This window comes from Phoenix dactylifera, unplaced genomic scaffold (assembly GCF_009389715.1).
Source record: "Phoenix dactylifera cultivar Barhee BC4 unplaced genomic scaffold, palm_55x_up_171113_PBpolish2nd_filt_p 000311F, whole genome shotgun sequence".
In the NCBI taxonomy this organism is placed as follows: Eukaryota; Viridiplantae; Streptophyta; class Magnoliopsida; order Arecales; family Arecaceae; genus Phoenix; species Phoenix dactylifera.
The window spans coordinates 20,869-33,350 of NW_024067782.1; the positions used below are offsets into that span (position 1 = coordinate 20,869).

General features: G+C 38.4%; 1 protein-coding gene across 2 annotated transcripts; it reads right to left on the minus strand.

The window, feature by feature from the left end:
* Positions 1 to 617: 617 nt before the first annotated feature.
* On the minus strand, positions 618 to 3,751 carry LOC120105562 (probable E3 ubiquitin-protein ligase BAH1-like 1). Of its 2 annotated transcripts, XM_039118132.1 has the most exons (7): positions 3,165 to 3,751; positions 2,159 to 2,403; positions 1,986 to 2,031; positions 1,777 to 1,886; positions 1,273 to 1,410; positions 1,081 to 1,139; positions 618 to 1,005 (listed from the first exon to the last, which is right to left on the minus strand). In XM_039118132.1, the coding sequence occupies exons 1-7, from the start codon at positions 3,388 to 3,390 to the stop codon at positions 900 to 902; spliced, it is 930 nt and encodes a 309-aa protein (XP_038974060.1). In that variant the 5' UTR covers positions 3,391 to 3,751; the 3' UTR covers positions 618 to 899. The 2 variants fall into 2 exon arrangements, with proteins under 2 accessions (XP_038974060.1, XP_038974059.1); XM_039118131.1 differs by having other exon boundaries at positions 1,777 to 2,031.
* Between the last annotated feature and the right edge of the window lie 8,731 nt (positions 3,752 to 12,482).

Below are 12,482 nucleotides of genomic sequence, written 5' to 3' on the forward strand. Positions count from 1 at the left end.
TTAATTTAAGGAATCCTTTTTTTTCCTTCTCATTTTACTTAAGTTTTAAAAAAGAGGGGGAACAAGACCCAACAAGCCACACAAAATTCATTATGTTTTAGTTTCCTAAAAGGTGAACACAATAATCCTGACATTTTTTTTATATAATTCTTCTCAGAAAAACAAATTTTCACAATTTTATCCCAAAAAATGGGGATTCATGGATTGGATAGCAAAGTTTACACCAAGATCCAGGCATGCATCTGTCCTGTTGGGCAGTTTAGTTCAAAGAAAATTTTGGACTCCAGTTCATTTCCAAGAGATCTTAATCATAGATTAGTTGGTGAGGCACGCCAATAGAACCACTAACACACATCAATCAAGTACTTAGTGCAGAAAGGTTTCAACAATAAATTATCAGGCTAGTGAGTCACAGTTTGAATGCAAAGCATGAAAACCAATGTAAATGATGTTCAGTAATAGATCAAGTTGGGGGCAAGTTATATAGCATGATAGTTTGCAAATTGGCAACAAAGAATGATTGTTTAAAATATTATGACCACCTGTTCATTGTTTATGAATGATTCAATGAAAGAGTATCTAACGCAAACCTGAAATGAATGCGAAACATACCAAAATACACCACAACAAAGAGATTGTTTCCATTTCCAGTTCAGAGAAGCAATTTGGAGTTTACAAATATGCAATTTGCAACCTCTATAAAGAAGAAGGATTGGCATATTTCGCACCTCTGAAAGAACTTCAAATACTCATGGAATCATGGGATGCCACCTGGTAATTATGCAATTCAATATGACAATTCCTTCATTCACAACAAAGTGCATAGCATGACATGTCACAACATACAGAAGAGCAAGAGCTCAAGTAGAATGAAATACAAACATCGAGCTGACTTCCACTCAGACTCCCATGAATGCCCGGCACTGGGACTCCCAATGCTCCTTGGCCTGCCGAACGCGCTCCACTCTTTCAGTTTGAAGCCTCTGCGCCCAGTAGCCGGGGCAGCTGTGAAAAAACCAATTAGCAGCAGTTCTTCTAACTAAGAAAATCTAATGCAATGCAGAGTAAATAGAAATATACCTACGGCTTAACAAAATTTTCAGCTCATCCAAGTGCACTGCACCCTCATATACTCCTTCCTGGAATGACATGTCAAGATTACATTGCGTCTTAAAGGAAAAATATCATTTTGTTACAGCAACTGTAAAATGATATTATGGGAAGTGAACATAGATAAGCACAACAGGAGGTTGTGGGGTTGAGAGAGAGTACCCTCCGACACAATGGGCATTTTGCTTTTGAATCTGCACTCTTTAGCCCATCGACTATGGTAACAGATGCAGCAGAGCAGCAACACATATAGCAGAAGATGTGGCCACATGTAAGAGAAACAGGATCAAACACAGTTTCCTAGAGCATGCCAATTGAAACAGCAATTAGAAGGAGAACTGACTTCCAAAACATCTGATATATTCACTTCCCAAGAATAACTTTAGAAGCAAGTCGAGAAGTTTTAGCTCTACCTAAAATTCTAGGCCGAGTAGTGTTACTAAAAAGCAACCAAGCTTGCAACCATACTCTAGATACCAATTACAATATACTTGGACAAAAAACCATGAGTGAGCCAAGGGGGCTTGGCAGCAATTTTCAATAAAATTACTTTGTGTTTGGAGCACTGGATATGAAATTCTAGGAATTGAAAACTCTTTTTTTTGCTTGCAACTAGAATTGAAAATTCTGTAACCAAAAAAAAAAAGACTAGAAATGTAAACTCACCAAGCAAATAGAACAAGTCAGGTCAATGTCAAGATTCACTGAATCGAAAAGGCCACAAGAAAGCATGGGTTTGCCATTTTCAAATGTGAGAGAGAAATCACCAAACAGCCCTGGCATCACGTTCTCGTCAGGTTTATTTTCTTTCAAGTTAATGTAAAATGCCATTAGCTCGCAGAGCCATGGAGACTGAAGGATATCAATATGCATACTTCGAGCATTTGATCTAAAAGTCCGACCTTGCTTAGAGTCATGGATCTGTACCAGAAAATTCCATGATATCAGATGTTAGACGTTATTGCATCAAGCCATAATTGTTGACCATTTGAGATTGAACCCATTAAACATTAGCCAAGAAGTGAGATCATAGAGTCAAGTTGTATACCTTATCATATTTCTTCAAAATTTTTCTCATGGCGATGGAGTTAATGATAGCATAGGAAACAAGATCTTTGCCCTCTTGTATTAATGCTTCATGATTACTACTCACCTTGCTTCCAAGCCATATAACAAACTTCCGAAAGCCTGATGCTAAATGCAACTCAAGCAATTGCTGAGCTCGTTGATTAAAACAACCAACAACTTCTGACATCTCCTCAAGAAGGGAGGGGAAGAAAGTCCCATCGCATACTACAATTGACTCATCAAAAGAAGTCAACAAAAACACTAGAAATAGGGCATTATTTTATGAACCAATGCATTGACTAAAATCAATTTGTATATAGATAACAGAACTAAGTAAATTATATTAGAGAAAAAGAACTCAAGATAAGATGAAGAAGAAGAATTCGAGATTTTTACTCTAATTAAGAAAAGGGGAAAGGAAGAATAAAGAGGTCAGCTTTCCATTCCAAAGGCTCATAAAAAGACCTAGAACACAACAAACCATCCCAGTAACTTACAAAGAAATGCATAATTTTCCAACGGTTTTCGTGTTTAATTCCCAGATGCAGCATACCTGGGCATGTGAATGTATCATAAGAAAAACAAGAAAAAAAGGAGGCAATTTTCTGTATCAAAAAAAAAAAAAAAAACAAGCATACCTGGGTGATCAATGGTAAGAATATCATGTACACTTTATAGCACAAACTGTTAAAATTTACACTTGTAATCCCAAAAAAGGTGAAAAATAAGCCAAATGAGGCAACTTTCTTAATTCCAGCAGGAAAAGCTAAAAAGCCTAGAAGAAAACTCAAAGCAAAGCAAACAATCCATGCGCCGAGAAACGGATAAAAAGAGTTTTTAGCTGGTGGTGTGAAGTTCCAAAAGGAAAAAAAAAAAAGGGAACAATATAAAGAAAGGAGACAGCTTTTTCTTCATCCATTCACCTATAAACAGATAATTTTTTTTTTTTCAGGTAGTGGCATGCGATTCGATTCCCACTTGCATACCTGTGCAATGGTCAGGGCATTGATGAAGCGAAGAATTCTCACCCCCGAACCAAACTGGCTTCTCATTCTCTTCTTCTCCTCCTTCCTTCTTTTGGTGCTGGTATTGAGAACGGAATTCCCTTGGGCACCTCTTCAGTATCTTCTTAAACCTCTTCAATCCAACTTTTTTCAGCCCATTCTTCTCCCTCCCCCTCATATACTCCTCATACTCCTTAGTAAACTTCATCTCCAATTCTCCACCCACAAGAGAAGATCAAATCCAGACAAGCACAAATAAAAATCTAACCAAACCGAAGAATTTATAACAAACATGAAGGTAATTTCGAGAAGAGGAGGAAGAGAGCTTTGTTGATACCGTCGGCAACATAGAAACGAAATCTATGAGAGAATATACTCCTAATCCTGCTTTTTAGCAGACGAATCTCTCCAAATTCGATTTTTTCTTGAATATTCCATTGGGTTGACAGTGATTCTAACACCCTCAGGGGAAGAAAGAGGATGGGAGCCGGGAGATGAATCCGAGATCCCGGAGCAGAGCCTCTCAGGGCATATCACCATTAATTTATTTGAGAGCTCGAGTAGAAACCAATGGAGAGCAGGCCCATTTGCCACTTTGAAAAGCATTAATTTCCGCACCCAGTCATCATTCTGACATAGGTCCCACCTTCGCTTACCATGCAATCTGATTAATAAAGTGGTAAATATAGTGCTGGTTTGAGTTCTTTTTTTTTTTCCCCGTTAGGCTCTGCTTAGTTATTTAGAAAGCTTGAAAAAGTAATTTTATTTCTAATAAAAACAAAGAAGGATAACAGAGAAAATGAGGATTCTTATTGCTTGATTGTATCAAAAAACTGAAGGAAGAGATCTCAGAGAGAATTTTATTGTTTATTTTTAAATTTTTCAGATCTTCATAGAAAAATGTTATCATTATACTTCTTTTAATTCTGCTTTTTAGCAAGGAAAATCTTAGACCGGTAGGTATGTATATACATACTTATATACATACACATGTATTTTTTTTGGTAAACTGGATTCATCAAATCATTCTGGAATAAATATATATGCATAGATATAGACACATCATTTTTCTCTTTAATTTTTTTCATTTTTAGACAATCTGAAACTTTTTTCATTTCTAAACATTGAAAAAAGGTGATTTTTATTTAACAAACTTTTTTCTTTCTTAACTTTCTTAAGTATAATTATCTTACAAATGTATTAGGAGTAGAGATGTGCAGAGTTCAGACTGGTTAAATTTCTGGACCAACAAGTTTGCGTTATCAAATAACAAACAAAATATACCTTCCACTCGTTATTTCGATTAAGTTTAATGCGAGTCATCCATCTTTTATTCACTCTATATGAAGGTCTATACTCTAAGTGGATGAGGAAAAACTGAATGGTAAATAGGTGGCTCTAAATAGGAGCCAGGTTAAAGAAGAAACCTCTCTTTAACTTAGAGGGTCAGTTTGTCCCATGCTCAGCAATATTCTGAAAATTATGGAAAGCTATGCTAGTCTCAGAATCCATTGTATATTATAGAGATCTTTATCAGATTCTTGAACAGGATTATTATCCCAGCCAAGATCTCAACTTATATCAGCATCAAGCCACCCCAACACAATATATATAAATCTTGATCTTATTATCTTGACTGATATAAACTGATAATGTCACGCCCCCGCTTCTGCGGAGCACGTGAGGCACCCAGTGCCCACGTGGGGGCCACATGAGGGGGGACTGCAGGGCTCCCCTGCCAGATATTGTCTGGTTCTGGGGCTTCATGCAAGCATCCTTCACCTCTCCCCGGTTTTGTTTTCCACCCAAAACGCGTCTGCAGGATTAGGAGACACCCGCCTCATATGCCCAGGCTCTGGAACGAGTCTTTCCGATGTGGGACTATTGGGCCTCACACCCTTCCCACCATCAGACAAGAGCCGTCCTCGGCTCTGATACCAAATGTCACGCCCCCGCCTTTGCGAAGCACGTGAGGCACCCAGTGCCCACGTGGGGGCCACATGAGGAGGGACCGCGGGGCTCCCCTGCCAGATATTGTCTGGTTCTGGGGCTTCATGCAAGCATCCTTCACCCCTCCCCGGTTTTGTTTTCCACCCAAAACGCGTCTGCAGGATTAGGAGACACCCGCCTCATATGCCCAGGCTCTGGAATGAGTCTTTCCGATGTGGGACTATTGGGCCTCACACCCTTCCCACCATCAGACAAGAGCCGTCCTCGGCTCTGATACCAAATGTCATGCCCCCGCCTGTGCGAAGCACGTGAGGCACCCAGTGCCCACGTGGGGGCCACATGAGGGGGGACCACGGGGCTCCCCTGGGGTGAAGGACGCTTGCGTGAAGCCTCAGAACCGGACAATATCTGGCAGGGGAGCCCCGTGTTCCCCCCTCACGTGGCCTTCACGTGGGCACTCGGTGCCTCACGTGCCTCGTAGAGGCGGGGGCGTGACATTTGGTATCAGAGCCGAGGACGGCTCTTGTCTGATGGTGGGAAGGGTGTGAGGCCCAATAGTCCCACATCGGAAAGACTCGTTCCAGAGCCTGGGCATATGAGGCGGGTGTCTCCTAATCCTGCAGACGCGTTTTGGGTGGAAAACAAAACCGGGGAGGAGTGAAGGATGCTTGCATGAAGCCCCAGAACCGGACAATATCTGGCAGGGGAGCCCCGTGGTCCCCCCTCATGTGGCCCCCACGTGGGCACTGGGTGCCTCACGTGCTTCGCAAAGGCGGGGGCGTGACATTTGGTATCAGAGCCGAGGACGGCTCTTGTCTGTGGTGGGAAGGGTGTGAGGCCCAATAGTCCCACATCGGAAAGACTCGTTCCAAAGCCTGGGCATATGAGGCGGGTGTCTCCTAATCCTGCAGACGCGTTTTGGGTGGAAAATAAAACCGGGGAGGGGTGAAGGACGCTTGCGTGAAGCCCCGGAACCGGACAATATCTGGCAGGGGAGCCCCGTGGTCCCCCATCATGTGGCCCCCACGTGGGCACTGGGTGCCTCACGTGCTTCGCAAAGGCGGGGGCGTGACAGATAAAATGTGAGATAGCAGCTGCTACAACATATTCATATTGATTAATATTTATTCACTTACTTAAATAAACATTTATAACTAAGTAATATTAAAAACAATGTTTAAAAATAATTTTTAGTTCATCTTATCTGTTGAGATTTCAATATTGCAATCTGGTAGAGATCTTGGAAGATCTCAGTTCATTCCAAATTTTTCCAACATGCCATCGAGATAAACCAAGATGTTGGTTTATCTTAGTCTTGGTCGCTTACCGAGATAACTGATAATTCTAGATTTGAAAATCTTTCAACCCTAAAGTTTCGCTTCACAGTAGATCAAAACTACATTTGCCTGATGAGAACATGTTCGAAGGCTTCAACAAATTTGAGAATGGGGGAATATGAACTGAAAAGGTCCCTTACAAACATAACATACAACCTAGAGTGGCTTGTTTTGTATCATCATCAACGTCTCGAGGCTCATATGTCAGTGAAATTAGGTGACAATGAATGTTCTCAGAGATCAATGGGTTATCTTTCTTAGAACAAGGGACTGGTGCATCAGCTAAGCTGGTTAATAAGACAACATATACAGGTGTGCCCTTTCTTTTACCGACAGAGGTTGGCACCACAACTCTCATGTATCAAGAAGGTTGGGAATTGAAATCCTTACAGATATAAGTGGATAAGCTTTGCTCAAAACCAGGGTCCTCAAATCCCCCATGGTTTAAGTACCAACCAGAGTTCTTAAACAATGATGTACTTGTACAAAAGCCTACCTTTTAGATAAGTAGGATAGCCTAATTGCAAATCATCATTTGTATATCTGTCAAAGGGCACAGCCACATTGTTTATCAATGGATGTGGACTCATTCAATTGTTTTCTCTTCCACCGCAGGTTAAATGTCAAGAAGGGCCCTGTTCTTTCTTTCTGAATCTGTAATGCACACAACCATACGAAGGAATCTTTCTTTAATCAACATGTACAGATTGATTGCTGCTATCCAACAAATAGTTCAAGAAAAATGCTTTGGTGTGCTCATCATGTGCACATGAAAAATTCTCTAGAACTAATAAAACCACAATGGCAACATACTACGCAACTATATCCCATTTATTGCACCAGTTTATAGAGTTAAACAAATGGCATCCTACCACATGTTAGAGAAAACTTCTCGACTGCACATAGTGAGAGCAGCATGACATTAGCCATGGTATGTTCTATTGTCTATGATTCAAATCCATACCTATTTTAACTACAAAAGATAATCCTACTGATGAGAAAAGGAAAGAAAGAAAGAAAAGGAAGACAAGAATGACACCTCAGAACACTTGTTATTGACTTGGTCCTTGTAGGCTTTGTCTAGGCATTCATAAATTGATAATTACAAACAAGAACTTCCACAAAATGGCTAATATACAATATTATACTAGTGGAGAAATAGCCCCTTCATTATTTTAAAAGTCCTATCTAACTGTACTCTTAGGATTTAACCTCTTCATTATTTGTAGACAGACCTACCTTATGGTCCTTTTCATGCTGTCAATGACAAGCCATTTGACATTTTGATGGGAGGAATTTTTCCTGTTGAAACAATTTTCTATGTGCCCAAAATTTGGTGGGTAGTTCCTGATGGCTTCTTTCTTCTTCCTTTTTTTTTTTTTTTTGCTTTCCTCATGATGGGAGAGGTATAATCTTTAACTCTCCACTCTTGTTTGCCGGCCAACTCCCATCATGTCATCAATTACCAATCCACAACATTTGCCGGCTCTGTGACCTATTGTAAGAATGAGGAGAGAATTAAACTATGCTTCAGTATTTAGCCTGCTTATAATAGTGTAATGATGTACTCTTGTTTTGTGCTACATGCTGTGGAATTTGAGGCCACTGTAAAAACTAGACCTACTCAAATTTCAAAACCAGGAGGCAAACTGAGTCACATCCAATGGCATTGTGCTTTCACTTTCCAATGCAGTTCCTGTTGTGCATGCACCCAAATAGAAATGCGGATGAGGAAAGTTTTTCCCTTTTGACAATTGTTAGACATTTCTCAAGTTCAATGAATCACATGGAAAAACTGCTAGTGCTAGACAAGTCATCACAATTATTATCTTTCAAATGAGGCCATCATATGATGTCAGGCTTTCTTGCTCTGTTGGGATCCTAGTAAGGAAATTTCTTGATTTAATTTCAAAGAAATTTATCTTTTTTTTAAAAAAAAGAAGCATTCATCTGGCAAAATTACTCGAATCGGAATTAGATATTAACTATTTTTCATTAAATATGTTTTCTGAGAGAATGAGCTGAGATCTGAAAGGGTTGATAAGAAAAAGAAAGATATATCATGCATCCTCTCAAAAGAGAGATCTCGTAGGATTTGTTTAAATATAAGTAAAAATATGATTTTTCCAAAAAATGTTATCATTCTATCTGTTCCTATTATAATTTGAAATCGATATGACTGAAGGTGTTTGCACCGTAGTTTTAAGCAATATTACACGTTCAAGTCGTTGTGGCATCAATATTCTGCAAGTATATATATTCAGAAAGTGACTTGGTATCTTCCACCATCTTAATAAAATGGAGTTCGTTTATGTTTTTAATGAGTCTGTAGGAGTCAAGCCATGCACATTATACTCCTGAAAGGATGGTCTTTGGGATTAAGACTTAAACGAAAAGGCATATGATAGCAAGAACAAGGACATGCTCATGAGAGCTATCCTACCAGCTTTGTGTTGGGAAAAACTTAAATGCGCACACGGCCAAATCTCGGGCTGCATACGCGTTTGAGAAAATGGAAACGCCCAACGGGCGTTACACATTTTTGGTATTGAGCCAGCACCCGCGTGCGCTTAATTACCGCGTGAAGAACGCGGACGCGGATGCGGAATGCGCCTGCATGTCCGCAAAAGACCATTTTGCCCCTATAATAACCCCTATAAATACCCCTCTATTTCAACCTATTAAAACACGAAAAATTACAGAAAAATAGTAGAAAAACTCTGAAGAAATTCTTCCTCCTCTTAGCCACTTTTGATTTTTATTTTTATATATTTATTCAGTTTATTTTATTCTTTTTATTCCGCTTTTTGCTGGATCTGCAAGTCCGATCGGGCTCGTTTTGACTTCTTCCGAGACGTGCCGAAAAAGAAGTTGTAGGGTCGTCGTATCTCAAAGGAGAATTGCCGGGAGACCCGTACGTGGGGGCAAATACTTCTTTGGGACAACGTCTACGCGCTTCGACCTGCCTTCAATCAGGCTACTTTCTTCTACTTTTATTTTTAATTTAATATTAGTAGATTTGTAGGATTTGAAATTGTATGATATAAATTTATTAAATGCATAGATTTATTTTGTGCTAGAGTAGATTTATTTTGCATTAAAATAGAATTATTTGGATGCCGAATAATATACATGTATATTATTCTTTTTAAGATTTTTTATTAATTGAATTTATAGATTTATTTGTTTATTTAGATGATATATTGCTAACAATCCAAAGAAGTATTTAATTATTTTTTGTTAGTAATATATAATTCATTAAATTCTTTATTGCAATTGTGGCATATTAGATTTTAATTGCAATAATCATTTTTGCTAGTACATAATTAATAATAAATTATTCTGAAAAGGTAATAATTTGTTTAACCTCCAAGAGGTTTATTATATCTCTATTTGGACTCCTCAAGGAGTAATTTTCAGATCCCATTCAAACGGAAAATTTGAAAATTGGTTAATACGTAATAATTAACTTATTGAATTGACTTATTAGATCTCAATCAATTATTCTAATAAAGGAATAAATCTTATAATTCATTGAATTGACTTATTAGATCTCAATCAATTATTCTAATAAAGAAATAAATCTTTTAATTCATTGAATTGATATTTTAGATCTTAATTATAATAATTGATTTGCTACAAAATTAGTGATCAATTATTCTAATAAGAAAATAAATCAATTCTAATATATATAATTCATTGAATTGATAAATTAGATTTCAATTACAATAATTATTTTGCTAGCATTAAATTTAGTAATCAATTGTTACTAATTCGGAAAAGTCAAACGGAAAATTCAAAAGTTAGTTAATCCATAATAACAAATTTAAGTTTGCACTTAGATTATTCTAAAAATTGAATTTGTGTGATTTTTAGTGACTATATCTACTAACTAATAGTATCTAAGAAAAGCTTGTCAAAAAGGCATACGTGCCTAAGAAAGGCTGGTACTTAAGTGAGCCTAGTGCTCCACCACCGATCTAGAGCTGATCTGGCTATTAGTTTTTTAGATATATCAATTAGACATCCAAAGTTCAATATAAATATTAGTGTAATCTTTTGACATAGATTTTTTGCCTTCATTCAGGTTTCTGTCTCTATTCTGTAACCCTGATCCTATGGCCTCAAACACTAGTGACCACCTTAGTGCCAAACCTGAAAAATTTGATGGTCATAACTTTAGGAGGTGGCAGAACCAAATGCGGTTATGGCTTACCATATTAGGATTAATCTTAGCCATAGGTGAAAGCATTACTGAAGTTGATAACGGGTCCAACCCAACTACTTCACGATATGCTCAACCTCCTCCAACACTGAACCTTTTTGCCTCCACTAACACACCCTCTAGAACACCTGATGAGATAGACTATCATTGTATTCATAGAATCTTAGGTGTCCTTTCTGAGAGGCTGTATGATATCTATTACACAGCCAAGAGTGCCAAAAAACTCTGGGACACCCTAGAAAGCAAATATAGTCTAAATGATGCTAGGGTGAAGATGTTCAAGGCCTCTGACTTCAACGACTTTAGGATGGTGGACTCAAAGCCCATGAATGACCAAATCCATGATTTTGAAATTCTGATCCACCAGCTTAGGGCTAATGGAACCAATTTGGTTGAACCATTCCAAGTAGCCTGTCTGATAGATAAACTACCTAACTCCTGGTCTGATTTTACTAAGACTCTGAGCCATACCTAAAGAGGTCTGACCTTCATCCAAGTTTTGAACTTCTTGCTTGTAAGCTCAGGAGTACCAGAAAATTTGTGGAGGGAAACTCTAGTTTCAACCTGTTATATCCTCAATAGGATTTCCTCTAAAAATAATGATCTAACCCCATATGAAGATTAGAAACATAGAAAACCTAATCTTAGCTATTTGAAAGTGTGGGGGTGCCTGGCAAAAGTAAAAATACCTTATTTTAAGAGAGAAACTAGGGCCTAAAATAGTGGATGCTATATTCATAGGATATGCAGCCGATAGAAATACCAATGTAAAAATGAACAGGCACTTAAAAGTGCATCATAAATCATTAAGATATAAATTGAAAAATAATGTTATTGCCTTGAATTTTGTAAAATCAGAAAACAACTTGGCTGATCAGCTTACAAAAAGCTTGTCTAGAACAGTAGTTCTAGAGTCGTCGAGGGGGATAGGGCTTAGCCCATAAAAATAGATCACCACGGTGGGAACCCAACCTGAAAAGGTTTAATGGGTAGAAACAAACCAGAGTGTGACTAAGAGGAGCACTATTTCATGTTTTCTTCATCCCTATGGCGCTAGTGCTCATAAAAGCAAGCAGTAGGATAAGTTCGTTTGTATAACTCTTAATAAGTCCGAGACCCAAGAGGCAGGAGCTTCTTTGCTAGCTTCCTTATTAGGACTCACCTATATGTGCAGTCGTGAAGCCACGATTATAGAAAATGGGCGATTCCCTAAAAAGCACATTATAGATACCTGCGCATGGCCATAATAGCGCAACCTGCTTAGAACCCAGATCGGGCTATATTATGTATGCTGTTGATTTAATTTGAGCCATGGACCGAGGTTTAAGGTTAAGACCACCTTGGCTCCACATATGTAATCAATTGTCACTAAGTGAAGGTTCAAACCGAAAGGTACCTACACTTATTACATAATATAAGATATCCAGCATTTTATTTTGATTTTAAAATTATTTAAGTTTTTATGGGGGATTGTTGGGAAAAACTTAAATGCGCACGCGGCCAAATCTCGGGCCGCGTGCGCGTTTGAGAAAATGGAAACGCCCAACGGGCGTTACGCATTTTTGGTATTGAGCCAACGCCTGCATGCGCTTAATTACCGTGTGAAGAACATGGACGCGGACGCGGAATGCGCCTGCGTGTCCGCAAAAGACTATTTTGCCCCTATAATAACCCCTATAAATACCCCTCTATTTCAGCCTATTAAAACACGAAAAATTACAGAAAAATAGTAGAAAACTCTGAAGAAATTCTTCCTCCTTTTAGCCACTTTTGATTTTTATTTTTATA